At 41.9% G+C, this 16,856-nt stretch overlaps 1 protein-coding gene across 6 annotated transcripts in view; it reads left to right on the top strand.

The window, feature by feature from the left end:
- MAPK10 (mitogen-activated protein kinase 10) overlaps positions 1-4,968 on the top strand; it is a 274,871-nt gene extending 269,903 nt beyond the window's left edge. For 5 of the 6 annotated variants that reach the window (XM_036338730.1, XM_036338712.1, XM_036338703.1 and 2 more), the window contains one exon: positions 4,150-4,968. In XM_036338730.1, the coding sequence (XP_036194623.1) occupies positions 4,150-4,292 (143 nt within the window). In that variant the 3' untranslated portion in view covers positions 4,293-4,968. Of the gene's footprint in view, positions 1-4,144 lie in introns of all 6 variants that reach the window. The other variant, XM_036338740.1, reaches the window with a different exon arrangement.
- The last annotated feature ends 11,888 nt before the right edge of the window (positions 4,969-16,856 follow it).

Here is a 16,856-nt window from a genome sequence, read left to right as displayed (position 1 = left end):
TTTTAGATATGGCTAAAAGCACACCTAACAAAAGGAAAAAAATAGATAAATCCAACTTCATCAAAATTAAAAATATTTGTGCTTCAAAGAACACCACCAAGAAAGTGAAAAATATATAATAAGGGACTCATATTGAGAATATATAAAGAACTTTTACACTCAATAATAAAAAGAAAAAAAAAACAATTTAAAAATGGCCAAAGGATCTGAATAGACATTTCTCCAAAGAAGATATACAAATGGGTAACAAGCATATGAAAATATACTCAACATCATTAGCTGTTAGGCAAATGCAAATCAAAGCACAATGAGATCCCATTTCACATACCCTTGGATGGCTATAATCAAAACAGCAGGTAAGAAGTGTTGGAAGGGGAGAGGGGAATTGGAGCCCTCATACACTTCTGGTGGGAATGTAAACTGTTACAGCCACTCGTGTTAAACAGAGAGTTGCCCTATGATCCAACAATTCCAAGCTTAGAATGAAACTTTTACATGACTGTTTATAGCCACATTATTCACAATGGCCAAAAAAGTAGAAACACCTAATTGTCCATCAGCTAATAACTAGACAGATCTGATGCATCCATATCATAGAATATTATTCAGCCATAAAAAGACTGAAGTATTGATACATGCTACAGCATCAATGAAACTTGAAAACATTTTGTTTTGTGAAAGAAGCCAGTCACAAAAGATCACAGATTGTATGATCCCATTTATATGATACTAGAGCCCCAGTGCACAAATCCGTGCACCAGTGGGGTCCCTCGGCCCAGTCTGCACCCTCTTGCAATCTGAAGCGGCAGGTGGTCAGAGAGGAGCCCGGGCCAGGCACTGCTCCCGCTCCTGCTCATCCTGGCCCCACTGCTCCTGCCACTGCCTCTTGGTAGCCTGCTGCTGCGGAGGCAGGAGCGTGGGAGCGCACTGACCACCAGGGGTCAGCTTCTGCATTGAGCATCTGCCTCCTGGTGGTCGGTATGCATCATAGCGACCTGTTACATGGTCATTTGGTCGCTTGGGCTTTTATATATATAGACTAGAGGCCCGGTGCACAAAACTTTGTGCACTTGGGGGAGAGGGGTCCCTCAGCCTGGCCTGTGCCCTCTCGCAGTCTGGGACCCCTCAGGGGATGTCCACCTGCTGGCTTAGGCCCGCTCTCCAGGGGATCGGGCCTAAGCTGGCAGTCAGACATCCCTCTGGCAGCTCAGGAGCCCTTGGGAGATGTCCACCTGCAAGCGGGGAGCAGGCCTAAGCTGCAGTCGGACATCCTTAGCGCTGCTGAAGAAGTGGGATAGGCTCCCGCCACCACCGCTGTGCTGGCAGCCATCAACCTGGCTTGTGGCTGAACAGAGCTCTCCCTGTGGGAACGCACTGACTACCGGGGGCAGCTCCTGCATTGAGTGTCTTCCCCCTGGTGGTTAGTGTGTGTCATAGTGACCAGTCATTCCCAGTTGTTCTGCTGTTAGGGTCAATTTGCATATTACCCTTTTATTATATAGGATATCTAGGATAGGTAATTTTATATAGACAGAAAGTAGATTCAATAGTGCCTTGGGGTGGGGAGTAAGTAAGAAACAAAGGACAGGGTTTTCTTTGGGTGTGATGTGAACACTACCACATTGATTGTGGTGATGGTTGCACAATGATGTGAATATCCTAAAACCCACCAGGTTGAACAAATCTGTGAATTATATCTCAATAAAGCTATTGCAGAAAGGTATACGGGCAACATTTTGTATTTCTAACGCATATCACCATAATTTGAAAGCCATCATTGTGTAGGGATATATCACCCAAGAGATGAATGAACAGTAAGAACAAAGCAATCTCACTCTGTCAGCCCACAATTGATAGAGTCATTCTTAGAGTTCTGTGTCTAGTTTTAATCTCTATCCTTTAATAAAGATGTGGAAAATTTGGAGACAGTTCTGACAAGTACATTATAGCAATGCAAATTATTAGAGACCAAAGCTTATGAAAAAACATGAGGATGTTAGTGTAATTTAATCCAGAATCAGGAGGAAAAACAGAGCCTGGCACTTGGGATATGTCAGGGAATCAAGGGTTGTCTGCTAGTATGAGAAATCTAGTAAACGTCACGAGAGGAAATGAAGTAGCTCTGCACTATCTCTATAAAGGCTATAATTAAGTATAGTTGGAATAAATTGAAACCAGACAACTTTACATTACACAATGTTCTGATAATGAGAGAGTAATTATTTATAAGAGTCTTAAAAATCTAGAGACATTTAGCATTAGGAAGTACTGACACTTCTAAGAGTTTAAAGAACGTGAAAAATACATTGTATATGAAAATATACATTTTGTTTGTGAAAATATCATGTTACAAAAGAATATATATTAAATAATCACAATTAGAGAAACTTCCTAGCAAAAAAGACAAGAAAGAAATATACCAACTTGAATAGTTCCTATCATTAACATGATGATCAGTGCATATTATGTTTTTTTCTGTAGTTCTTCCCATTCCCCATAATTTATGGTATACATTTAATCAACAAATAGAAATTTAAAATACATACAATCTGTCTTGGTTTAGATGTATGGTCCTCTCCAGATACTTTCACATTTTAATCACATTTTTTCACAGGCAGGAAATGTCTACCTCAGAAGCAATCAGATTGTGTTGACTTCTCTATTTCACTCAACTATATTTTTTCTGGTTTACTAGATTTAAGTAATAATACTACTATAACTTGCTTTGGATTTTTTACCTTTTACCAAATGTATCTAGCACACTATATTTGCTCAAATGAAGTACAATTTTGAAGACAATTCTTCATCTCTTATTTTATTAGATGGTTATACTGCAGGTATTTTAAATAGCAAACTTTCATAAAGTATACCTTAGGCCACTCATATTGCTTCTGTATAAAGATTATAAGGCCTGGGGAGGGGAGTGAGTGGGGTGGATGGAGTCAATGGGGGAAAAATAGGACATCTGTAATACTTTCAAAAATAAAGAGAAATTTTAAAAATTAAAGACTAATAAAATGCAAAAAACAAAGAATATATACAGAGAAAAAATGAACTGATTCTCTCTAGGATGATGTGGTTTAATTATACCTTATATCGCCTCTGGTTCATCTTTCCTTATAGCTCTCCATTTTAACTCATAAGTATTTACTGAGACATTACCATGAAGAATTTTCTTCTTGGAGCTGCAAAATCATTGTATTCCCACATAGCTGATAAATAAGAGAATTATTGCAAATTATGCTAAGTTAATAATTCAGTCTTATTTGTAGATTCCCAGGCAAGCAAGCTTGCTGGAAAGTAAATACACAATTAGAAGGTGTGCTCTGTATTAGGGCCCTTTAATCTCCTTCATTTTAATAATAATAACAAAAAAGAAGAGATGTGCAAACTGAAAAAACAGAAGTGGGCTCTGGCTTCTCCTATTTTTTCCCCTTTGGTCTATGGCAACTGTCATCAGCAGTCTTACTTGGTTTTTCTATATGGATTTTAAATTTGATGTCACATTCATGACTATGTCATCAGAGTTACATAATACCCCTTTCTTTCTCTAGAGCTATAGTCTCTAAGAAACTCAGATCTCCGGGCTCCACCTCAGCCCGTATTTCTGGGGTAGGACTCTTACATGTGTTTGTTTTTAAAAGCTCCCTGCAATAAAAGCATCCAGGTTCAGATGATTACATTAAAGGCTTTTGCTTGTCTGCCTTCTCCATAGAACAGCTGTCTTCACTCCTTGACTACACAGTTTCTGGGAAGCTTTTAAAAAATTCAAAGGCTTGGCTCCATTCAAGGCCAGTTATAATACTATACATTACTATATTGGAGGTGCAGGGAGTGACTGGGGTTTTTAGTGCTGCTGTTTTTTGTTTTTTTGTTTTCTCTTTCCAGTGCATTACAGGTGATTTCTAAGGTAAAGTGAGATTTGCCAACTACTGCGCTCTTCTGTGAGTGACTTGTGACCAGGGACTTTGTGCTGTTGTGTCTTTGTTTTCACCCTCCACATGGTGCCCTGTATTAGTTTTGCTATGAAGGCTTGTCAAACAGATGATTGACTAGCTGTCCCCTGTTGCATTTGCCTGTGCTGCATCCTGAGAGACATTGAGTCTAGTTCCAGATTTAGTCATGTTGGTCTTCATTTTCTTAGCACAGGTGCAGCAGTGAACAGCAGTGAGAGTCTCCCTCCATCCTCGTCCGTCAACGACATCTCCTCCATGTCCACCGACCAGACCCTGGCGTCCGACACTGACAGCAGCCTGGAAGCCTCGGCGGGACCCCTGGGTTGTTGCAGGTGACTAGCCGCCTGCCTGCGAAACCCAGCGTTCTTCAGCAGATGATGGGATGGAACACACACACCCGCACACACAGAACCGTACACACACAAGTGCAGACACGCAATGACATGAACACAGCAAGGGAGAGAATCCAAGCCTAAATTGAAACAAATCTTTCAGCCTGCTTCTTCTCCAGAGTGCTCTATTGCAGCGAAGCCAGATGCATATTTAACTTCTAGTTGCTCTTGCTTTGATCTTCTTCCAATGATGCTTACTACTGAAGGCAAATCAAACACAATTAGGGAAGCCTTTTCCATAAAGTGTAATTTTAATGGCTGCAAAACCAGCGACCTGTAACTGCCCTTTCAAATGGCATGACAAGGTGTGCAGTGGCCCCATCCAGCATGTGTGTGTCTCTATCTTGCATCTACCTGCTCCTTCTGGCCTAGTCAGATGGATGTAGATACAGATCCGCATGTGTCTGTATTCAGACAGCACTGCTTACTTAGAGATGCTACTGTCAGTGTCCTCAGGGCTCTACCAAGACATCATGCACTGGGGTACCACCTGGTCCATTTCATGTGATCTATTACTCTGACATAAAACCCATCTGTAATATATTGCCAGTATATAAGCTGTTTAGTTTGTTAATTGATTAAGCTGTATGTCTTATAAGAAAACATGTAAAGGGGGGAAACGTGGGGGGAGTGAGCTCTCTCGGACCCTTGAAGATGTAGCTCCCAAATTTGAACTGATTAAATGGCACCTGTATACCAATTTGTAGAAAGAACATATGTGATGCTTATGTACACTGTGGGGGTGGGAGGGGAAACAGTTTCCAGGCACTCAGTGGTTTGGCTTTTGAAGGAAGGTGGGAATGCAAGCTGAGAGTCTTTTCCCTGACAATGTGTGGGTAGACTGACTAGAGTTGTGTTGAGATGGAAGAACACCTACAAGGGATTATTGCCCAGTTACTAGGAGACACCGACATCCATGTTTTAGAGAGTAGACCCCATTTGTCATTTAGAAGTTATGTGTCCCAACTGGACAGGGAGGGGCAGGTGGGGAGGCAGGGGTATTGTGCAAGTGTCTGATCCTAGGAATTGCCCTCCGTGTGATGTCCTTCAGAACACGAGCTTCCGTAGACCACCCTCACATTGTGGGTTGTGTTTTCCATGAGTGTGCTACTTCCCGGGCTTATACTCTGCCGAGGTTTTCCTTTGAGAAGAAATACTTTCCTCTTCTGGAATTAAAAAAATAAGAATGACTTTAAAAACACACACAAAAGCACAGGGTGATTTTCAGGTTAGCATTTGAAAACATTTCCACTGACATTGTTTCTCACTCCTTAATATGGCTGATGTTTCCTATTTGTTTATTTCCATCCATTGGAACCATTCGAGAAGGGTGAATAATTCGAGGTTAGTGCCGCAGCTGATGCCACAGCAATAACTCCACCCACAAGTTCCTGTTGCTAAACAGCTTCAGCAAAAGCAGCTTGTCCGAAGAGCCATGAAGCATGGATGTCCGTGTTTAGCAAAATCACCTGAGTTTAGCGCCCATTCAGTGCAAGTGCTTCCTGACTCCCGAGGAGGCAGCGGGAGGCACCTGGGTTAGGCACAGGGCAGTGCCAGGGTGACTTCTCAGCAATACTGGAGACCAGCCGAGGCTTCCCTTCATACGTGGCTGAGCTCACCGTCACAGCTCTGTGCACTCTGACCATTTTGGTGCGGACCAATGTGGTGACGTTTCACCTGAAGAAGTGAAACACTTGAAACAGATGGGTGATGAGTGTGCTCTGGCTGGCAAGTGGAATCTCTTCAAAACAAGAGCCAACAAGAATCCTAGTGCTCTGACCACTGCCTTAAACACACTAGGGGAGCTTTGTCTCTTTTCAAGCAATAGAATCCACCGCTCCCCCTACCCCCACACACACACCTCCCGTCACTATGCAGCAGTGCTGCCGTTTAGGGGATTGCTTCACACAGTAGGATTCAGGACAAGCGGTCATTTGTTTAAAATGGGGAGAAAAAACATTAGACCGTGCAGCTTGTCCCCTAGAATAAAAGTAGCCCAGTTTCTCTGTCTTGCTACCATTGTTTTTGGTTAATATTACAGACAACCTGATTTTAAAAACTCTCATTTTTCCTTCTGTTACACTCTCCCACTCCAACCCCTTAAAAAAACAAAAAGAATGTTTCTTCTTTGTACCTATTAAGTCTTTTCTTGTCTTCTTTGTGTTCTTCTCTTGCTTCACCTGTGGCCTCTCTCCTCCTGACTCTCTAGCACTTGCGATTAAGTGCAGAGAGTAAGCAACTCTTTGAAAGAGAGTCACAAGGGAATTTATTCAGCCACAAAATGACATCAAAAGACAGAAGGAGGTCTCCAGCCAGCATCTTAGAAGTGCTTGGCAGGTAGACTGTCCCTCATATGCACAGAAGTGACGATTTTTTTTTACTTAGATTAAGCCAGATATGAACTAGGTAATGTCCCTCTCCTGCTATCACTACCTTCCCTAAACTTAACTAGTCTGATCTGCAAGTTGTCTGGTTCTTAGGAGCTGATTGCCTTTAGCCAGATCTCCCTTATGGACAAGCACAGATAGAATAAATCCCTCAGTTGAAGTTTCATGTACAAATAGAACTAAGAGTTTGGCTTTTTCATTGCTTATAGGATTAATTTCACTAGGTTATCAAAGCAAGCTAGGTGATGTGACAACAAAGAGAATTATTTCAAAAGCTCACCAGCCTTTCATGATGGTGGGTCTACTTTATTATAATATTACTAGAGGCTCGGTGCGTGAAATTTGTGCACTCGTGGGGATCCCTCAGCTCAGCCTGCACCCTCTTGCAGCCTGGGAGCCCTCAGTGGATGTCTGACTGCTGGCTTAGGCTCCATAGGGAGTGGGCCTAAGCAGGCAGTCAGACATCCTTAGTGCTGCCACGGAGGCAGGAGAGGCTCCTACCACTGCAGCTGCGCTTGCCAGCTGTAAGCCCAGCTTCTGGCTAAGCAGCACTCCCCTGTGGGTGTGCACTGACCACCAGGGGGCAGCTCCTGCATTGAGCGTCTGCTCCCTGGTGGTCAGTGAGCGTCATAGTGACCGGTCATTCTGCTGTTCGGTTGATTTGCATATTAGCCTTTTATTATATAGGATGTTGGCATTGAGCCTTTATTCCCTAAAAAAAATTCATATATAGTCACCTGTAACTTCCAAAGCACTCTTGCTTTTTAGTCAGGAAAGTATCAAGTCACCTGGGCTATGGTCCTGAAAAAAGGAAAAGTCCTACCTAAGGTTGGGGTTCATTTCAGAGTGTGTGGCTGGCACTCAGAGACTTAACCTGTCACTTCCTATAAGGCACTGGTTTTGCAGCACACACACATGCATACACACATCACCCTTCCAGTTCTAGATCAACCCTGGAAGGCAAAACCACGCCAGTTCCTTTACAAGGTCTTAGTGAAATGCTTTGCTGTATTTTGTAGGAAGCATGGCTATGGGCCCACAGGCAGGAGGAATTAAACTGTTGGGAGAGTTTGGCAAAATCCACCACCATATTGATATGTTTATATAAACTTTGTGATTCAGCCTGTTCATTTAAAAAAAAAAAGATATATTGATCTTACAACCAAATTTCTTCTTGTAGAATAACAACTAATAGTGACTTTGCATCTTCAAGAATCTGATGACTGAGCTTTGTGGGAATGTATACCCCAGGTGGACCAGGGCCTGGCCAAGTCCTTCTGACTGGAGTGAGCTATTTAATTGAGGGCCAAGGAGCAGGAGTGTTTTCTCAATTTGTTATCATTATCAGAAAAACATTACCTAAGGATACTGGTAACAGAAAATAGATCTTGACAAGTGGAATAAATGGAATAGATAAAAATACACAAATCTCTCTATGACCTGGTTGGAGGGAGTGGGTGGATTGAGGCAAAACTCACTTTTAAATTTTAAATATTCATTGCAAAATCTAAACTATACAAAAACCTATTTCTTTTTAATTATATTTTTTAATTCTCACCTGAGACTACTTTTCCAATGATTTTAGAGAGAGGGGAAGAGAGAGTGAAAGAGAGAGAAACATCAATGTGAGAGAAACATATTGATTGGTTGTCTCTGTACTGACCAGGGCCCAGGCCAGGGAGGAGCCTGCAACTGTGGTATGTGTCCTTGATCAGAATCAAACCTGGGACCCTTCAATCCACAGGCCAATCCTCTATCCACTGAGCCAAACTGGCTAAGACCCTTTTTAATTCTTTTAACATATGACAATTTAAATCTTAAAAGCAATGCAGTTTATTAAGAATGTTGTCCGCCAGCTTTGCTGAAAAATTTATCTTTTACAGCTCAGAGAAATAAATAAAATTGCTCCAGGAATCTTTGGTCCCAACCACTTTGGGTCTGAAGATAAATTCCACCCCCTTCTCACAATGCTTCCCCGCTCTTACCCCACACACACATTTTAATTGTGAGAATCCAACATTTTCCACAGGATCATTAAACCATCAGGACTCCTTACTGTAAAAACAACTAACAAGTTACAATGTAAATAGTTATATTATTTATTTTCCATGTGATTAAAATATAAGATTTTGTTATTGGTGGGGGGGGGGGCACTTAGATAGTCTGCTCACTGTCTGAAATGATTTACTTTGACCCATTTCCTTGGTCAGTCAAGCCGAAATGGACTTCTGTATATCTAACCTTTGATTCTGTGGGACCAATGGCCAGTATATCCTAATGGAAACAAATCTACAAACCCTTATCTAGCATTAAACTGTTCACATTGCCATGTCTATCTTGCAACAAGACCTAACTTGCACCTGCTTGTTATTCTGCATGATTGAACTCCCAAGACTATTACCAATGGTGAGAATTGTCCTGTGTCAGTGTTTATAAAACGGACTTGCAGCACGAACACATTCACACACACCTCACCCTTCCATTCTAGATCAACCCTGGAAGGCACAGCCATGCCAGTTCCTTTGCAAGGTCTTAGTGGTGAGAACTGAAAGTCAGCCGAATGGATCAAATGCAATCTCCGTGATGTTTAATAAGCATTTGAAATTATTTAATTCATTTCTGTGTTCTTTCTCACTCTTTTTTTTTATTTCTACTTTTTTTCTTTATTTTCAAATTGTCGGTGGAATAAGAGCGAGAATAAGGGAGAACTTGGACTTTTTTGGACTCTTTGTAGGAGGATACTGAGTTGATACATTGTGATTTCTGTTTCTTATGATTATTAAACACCAGAGTAAATCTGCTTCCCTTAACATAAAATCAAATCTAAACCAGACCTCGTTGGAGTTTGCTGTTGACAGTGGTGTTTGTTCTGCTCATTGTCTTGGTTTTCATGTCTTGCAGCAGCTCTGAAGCGTCTCACATGGTTTCCTAGTGTGGTGTGATTGTGCTCGGGAATAAATAAGAAATGAGGAATGACCTGCTTTCTCCCTATGGATAAAGTGTGTGTGATGTGTATGTGACCATGTAGAAGGCTGTGCTTTCATGTGAGATGGGTTTCTTCTAAAAATGACCTGCATTTCTGTTTGGGGACACAAGTTGTGTATCTGCAATTCAGTAACTTTTCTTAAATGTGTAAAATCAGTGAAGGGGGAAAAATCATTTTCTGGAAGCATTATAGTGAGTAGAAGAGGGTAAATATCCTTGGTTACTTTATCAGAATTACCAATAAGTTTAATTATTACCCAAGAGAGAAGGTAAAAGGTTTTCTTATCTACATGGTAGCTAACTTAATACCTCAAACTGTTTGGTGAATAAAAAATATATAATTTTGTGGTTTGATAAGGAGGTCACCAAACCTGTGTTAATTTAGCTGGAAGTACCTGCACAATGTCAAGGAGTGGCCCTTCTATTTCTGTAATAAAACATTTCATTTAACCAATTAACTATTAGAAAATCTGGAAGATAAAAATACCTATCCTTTTAATTTAACACAATTTACACCAATGCCTTTTGTTATTTCTGGCATAGCTTCTATTCTAATTTAAACCTCGGATCTTTAGTCTCTCAATAAAACAAGTTGAACAATGATCAAATAAGTACCTGAAAAGACCCACAATATTAAGAAGGGAAATTGCATTCCACAATATTACTCATGGAGAGAAAGGAGTTATTGGTGCATTATCAGGTACCATAAAAGTTACTAAATATTTGGAGGAATTTTAACTCATTTTGTAGTGAGGAGAAGAAAGGAGTCTTGAAAACTACCTTCCTTATAGCTACTACTTCAGTAACAACCAGCCCAGAAGGATGATTCCCTTTGCTCAGTAACATTACTGGTTTGAATACAGGATAGCAGATTCTGACATTGCCAATTCCTCACAATGGTGTTTTGTACTGGTAACGTGCCTTTCCTCCAAGGGTTTTGAAAGGCATGCCTGGAGGACATTTGCAAAGCAGTGAACCACGCTGAACATGTCACCTCTGTCAGATCACTTCATGCAGGGGATCACTGTACGTGGCAAGTCATCTCTCTCTCTCAGCTGCAGACTGAATTCCACCTGCTCAACCTTCTAGATCAGCATGGTCTGATTTAGTTACAGAAAACGAGCCGAGCTGTGGAATGTACGTTTCTCAAACACACACCATTTGGTGACACCTACAAATGAGAGTGAAACGCCCCTTTGGAATTTCCCACCCTCTCTGTGTCACATATTTCTTGCTTAAATAAATGCTTCTCTTGGTATGAAACTCAACATAAACTAAGTCTGAATTGCAATTTAGAACATTCAAGTTTTACTCCGAGGAGTGGGTGGCTTCACCCCCTTGTCGCTGAACTTTGGGTGCTGCTGTTCCCTGGGCCTTGTCTGGAATCTTTTTGTTTACTCAATAGTCCAGATTATTTGTAACTTAGAAAGCACCTGCAAGATAGTATGCATTATAAAAACTCTCCACACTCTTCCTGGAAAAGGGCCTCACACATCATTTGCCTTCCATCAACACTTTTACATTCACATTTGTGAAAATATTGTCTGAAAAATTATTATGTACAAAACCAATTTTTATAATTCAAGTATATTTTACATGGACAGGAAACTAGTAATACTAAAGTATTTCTTTTATGAAAGGAAGACTTCTGAAAAGCAATTGCTCTTTTCTTAATGTTAATACATTGCAAATTTAGATTTGGTGCAAATCAAGCTCAAAGATGATGTTCTGAATTTCTAGTTTAATTTCTGATATACATTCTTGTAAACATTTTTATTTGAATTTATTTAGATTAATAAATGTATTTCAGGTATACAATTCTACAATACATCATCTGTATATGCTATTGTGTGTTCAGCACCCCTCCCATCAGCATTTATATTCCCTTTACCCTTATGGACACAGAAAACAGAATGGTGTTTGCCAGAGGGAAGGGGGTAAGGAGGAGGCAGGAGAGGGTAAAGGGGGGATAAATGGTGATGGATCTATATTTTTAAGTAGCATATTCATTCACTTTAAAACATTTATTGAACATCTATCTAAATGTGCTAGGTAGGAGATAAATACAACATAATCCTCATCCTTAAAATTTTAGAGTAAATAAATCATTCAGTTTAAAAATAAGTGGTTAAATCAAAATATCTATATCTCACTTATTTACTTTCTTTTAAAATAATGATGCGTTCAAAGTAGTGGTGTGACTTAAATGAGTCCATTTTTATTATTTCCTTAAATCAATGAAACAAAAAATCTGCTTCTCTCAATGTTAACATCTTGTGTAATCTACACTAATAAAAGACAAACATGCTAATTGACCGTACCTTTACTACACCATAAGTCATGCCCACCAGCCAATCAGAGTGACTATATGCAAATTAACCCAACCAAGATGGTGGCCGGCAGTCATGGAGCTGAAGCAAGCAGTAGGCTTGGTTGTCCCAATGATGGAGGAAGCCAAGCTTCCCGGCTGGCTCTGAGCTCCACTCAGAGCAACAAAGTTTAAATTATAGAAGGTAAATAAACCCCAGATACCTGCTTTCAGCCAGCCGTGGCCACGGAGCTGGAGCGAGCAGGAGGCTTGGTTGCCCCTGGCAATGGAGGAAGCCAAGCTTCCCTTCCGCCCACGCTGGCTGGCTCTGAGCTCCTCTCAAGGCTACAAAGTTTCAATTATAGAAGATAAATAAATCCCAGAATAAAAAAAAAAAACAGAAAAAGAAAAAAGGAGAGGCTGGGAGCTTCCATCGCCAGGGGGGCTTGGCCAGCCTGAAAATGGCCCTCGACTCCTCACCCAGACTTGCCAGCCACCCCAGTGGGGACCCCCCACCCTAAAGGGGGTGTGTCCAGCCTGAAAACACCCATCAGCCCCTCACCCAACCTGGCCAGGCACCCCAGCGGGACCCCCACCCTGATCCGGGACACCCTTCAGGGCAAACCAGCTGGCCCCCACTGTGCACCAGGCCTCTATCCTATATAATAAAAGGGTAATATGCAAATTGACCCTAACAGCAGAACGACTGGGAATGACTGGTCACTATTACACACACTGACCACCAGGGGCCAGACTCTCAATGCAGGAGCTGCACCCTGGTGGTCAGTGCGCTCCCACAGGGGGAGCTCTGCTCAGCCACAAGCCAGGCTGATGGCTGCCAGTACAGCGGTGGTGGTGGGAGCGTCTCCCACCTCCTCAGCAGTGCTAAGGATGTCTGACTGCAGCTTAGGCCTGCTCCCTGCTCACAAGCGGACATCCCCCAAGGGCTCCCGGGCTTCCAGAGGGATGTCTGACTCTCAGCTTAGGCCCAATCCCCTGAGGAGCGGGCCTAAGCCAGCAGGTGGTCATCCCTGAGGGGTCCCAGACTGCGAGAGGGCACAGGCCAGACTGCGGGACCCCCCCGAATTCACAAATTTTTGTGCACCAGGCCTCTAGTTATATATAAGTGAACTTAATGAATTAGTATAAGAGAATTTTGGATATTTTCCATGACAGTATAGGAGATTAAACCATTTTTACAATTTATTTTTTAAAAATAACATGGAGATGAAAAATACAAGTAGGCCTGCACTAACTCAGTGAAGAAGAATATGTATCTTCACTATTGTCATTTTAATTAAAAGCTAGAGTGCTATATTTTGGTCTGTTTTAAACAAATGTCATTACACAGATAAAGAGAGAAATATGTTGACATACTGAGACCTTAACAATGACCTGCAATATTTGTATCTTAGAAAAAATAGGTAAAAAGTTTGGAGGCAAAAAAATATTGACAGCAACAATAGAATAGCATGATGTTTCTTTTCAGCTTTACATCAAGTTTGTTGTTGATCTATGTTTTCTCTGAGAGCTACTGGTCCTGGATATGGAGTTCAAGGCTCATAATTCTAGCATCACAATCACCAAATCAGCCAACAGCATCACAATGGATACTGGAGTCACTCTGCAGTGGCACTGTCTTTTACACACAATCTCTGAAATGTATTCAGTCTGTGATGATAGGTGGAGCCATAAAATGACATAAGGTAAAATGTAGTCATTTATTAGTTTCTGTTAAAAGTTCCAGCTCAGAACATCCCTGAATATCTGAGCCAGAAATCTGACATTGCGCTGTGAACATTCACTCAGGCCAAAATCTGATTCATGCCACCGATATTGATCGACTGTTTCAGTCTTCTGAGAATTGTTCTGGGCTCACAGCGTTGTGATGAATTCAGGCACCATTCCTGCCTTCGTGTATTCTACATCCTAAGGGAGGAGTAAGCCAATGGGAAGCACCAAGAAGACAAAGCTGGTTAAAAGGATAAGGTGTCATAAAGGCTGCTATTTAGACAAGATAGACAGGACAGGCCTCTCAGAAGGGGTGATATTTGGGCAGAGACACAAAGTAAGGGAGGGAGCCACATCAGTGTCTGAGGAAAAGCATTTTAGACTGAGGGGAAAGTAAGTGCAAGGGCCCTGGAGTAAGAGCTAGCTTGTATACAGGAATGGCAAAGGGTCTTGTGGATGAAGCAGAAAGGACAAGAGAAAGGGTGGTAGTAAATGAAATTGGAGAGATAGGCAGGGGTCAGAGCATGTCAAGATCTTGGAATTTTATTCTAAGTATCAAAAGATGCTGAATAGATGTGCACAGGAAAATAACATAATCTAAATTTTCTTTTTATTTTATTTTTATTTTATTTTATTTTATTTAAATATATATTTTATTGATTTTTCACAGAGAGGAAGGGAGAGGGACAGAGAGTCAGAAACATCGATGAGAGAGAAACATCGATCAGCCGCCTCCTGCACATTCCCCACTGGGGATGTGCCCGCAACCAAGGCACATGCCCTTGACCGGAATCGAACCTGGGACCCTTGAGTTTGCAGGCCGATGCTCTATCCACTGAGCCAAACCGGTCAGGGCCTAAATTTTCTTTTTAGATGGATCCCTCTGGCTCCTGAGAGAGGATATTAGGAAGAAAGATAAGAATGGAAATGAGGAGTTCAGTGTAGGGTATGACAGTCTAGAAAGCTGGGATGGGCTTGGGTAAGGAAGTGGAGGTGCTGAGCAGGCCAAGAAGCTAAGTAGTCAAGTTGGGGGGGGTGGGCGCATAGTTGATTAGGTGCTAAAATATTGTCATGAGGCATGTGCTTCCAGAGAGGTTATTAGGGAGTGGAGAGGAGCAAAAGTCTGGAAGCTGAAGCAAAGAGCAAAGAAAGACCTACCTCTCCTTCCGGCTAGTGATATGCAGGTTGTGGGAAGGCCAAATAGCCATCCTTGAGTGAGCTTCAAGGAGGGTGATGCCATCAGGAGGTAACTGTCAGAGATTTAGGTGATGGTGATGACAGCCCTAAGATCTAGAAGGTGTAATGGAAAGGTATAAAGTGGTGAGGGGATCAGTGTTCGAAGCAAATGAGGGAATATGCTGAGGATAAGCATACGGGGATAAGCATATTCCGTGGGGGCGCGCACGTACAGTGTGATTGAAACTTCATTGCCCATGCGCAGAAGTTGGTATTTTGTGGAAGAGCCAGTATTTTGTGGAAGAGCCACACTCAAGGGGCCAAAGAGCCGCATGTGGCTCATGAGCCCTGGTTTGCCGAGCCCAGTTTGCCGCCGACCACTGAATAGGTGAAGGCAAATGACATGGGAGTTGAGACTATTTTGGCAATAGGGACTCAAGGATGAGGTCATGATGGTGGGGTACATAATCAAAGGTAGTGAATCATGAGGAGGCAGGGCATGTGTGTGTTGAGAAGAAAGTGCTGGGATAAACATGATGTTTTCACAAGAACAAGCAGTACACTGAGAGCCTCCCTCAGAGCAGAGAGACAACTTCGCTCAAGGCAAACAGTCTCTATTTGACTGCTCCATCAGGCAAGTCAGTATTCTCTGTTACTGATACTCTTTACTCAAGAAAGGTAACCCTCTCTACAACGGGCTGAAGCAGCTAAATACACAGTACATACGTAGTGTCATTTAGCTCTGGACCTGAGCCACACATAAACGATGCATTCAAAAACAGTGTTCATGAGTTAAACTTACTACTCCAAGATCTACGGTACGTTCAGATTTTGGCTTCCTGGGGAATTATCGGTTTTCTAAGTCACTTTGTAGCAGGAGGCCCTTGAGCTGGGAAGTCCTAAACTTTCAACTCACCCGCCCACCCCACCACCCCCTCCCGCCCACTTGTACGGTTAAGAAGACGTATGATCCTAAAGAGAGAATCACAGGATTGACCTTCAGGAGCCACAGTTCCAGCACTCCTTTCCTGTATTTGTGAGTTCAAACAAGGCAAAATGTGTCCAGCTCTTGCTATTGTCTTTGAATAGAACAGTACAGGCGCCTGGGTCCTAAGTGTTTTTAAGTCTCATCACGTAAGGATAAATGGTTGGCACAATGACACATCAATGGTACAGACTTGATGGTTAAATTTTATTTCACTAAAAAGGCTCCCTAGGGTGCACACCAAAGGCAGTCGCTCATGCTGTTCCATGCACAAGTGAGGCCCTAATCCCAAATGGCCACCCTGACTGATAACTTCCTTTTCATCCTTCAGGACTCACATCATAGCCATGGCTCTGCATGGCCTTTTCCAGCCTCTCTTTGTAATCTTACTTTCTTCTTTTAAAAATATATTTTCAGAGAGGAAGGGAGAGGGAGAGAGAAACATCAATGATGAGAGAGAATCATGGATCGGCTGCCTCCTGCACACCCCATACTGGGGATTAAGCCACAACCAAGGCATGTACCCTGACTGAGAATCAAACTGTAACTTCCTGGTTTATAGGCTGATGCTCAATCATTGATCCAGGTCAGCTGGGCATCTTTTACTTTCAAAGCCATTCATCTTATGTGGTGATTAGCATTGTAAATTAGGTATCCCAGGGCACCTGGCTTAGTGCTGGCTTGGCATATGGAGACCTTCAATAACTATTCACTAATGGTGGTGCTGATGTGAGTCTAGACATGTTCACTGGTCTATAATTACAGGTAGTTCTTTGTACATATCCTTGGACACTTATATTTCACTCAGGACTTTAATACCCAACATCATCTTCAGTGTCCACATAAACGGAATTGATATAGGATAATTCCAGGTAGTTCTTTATACATTATTGACACATCATGGATGTGATTGTATTATCTCAGATGCTTGGGGTT

Source organism: Myotis myotis, unplaced genomic scaffold, assembly GCF_014108235.1.
Source record: "Myotis myotis isolate mMyoMyo1 unplaced genomic scaffold, mMyoMyo1.p scaffold_m19_p_1, whole genome shotgun sequence".
In the NCBI taxonomy this organism is placed as follows: domain Eukaryota; kingdom Metazoa; phylum Chordata; class Mammalia; order Chiroptera; family Vespertilionidae; genus Myotis; species Myotis myotis.
The sequence above is the reverse complement of the archived record's forward strand: the minus strand, read 5'-3'. Positions and strand labels throughout refer to the sequence as shown.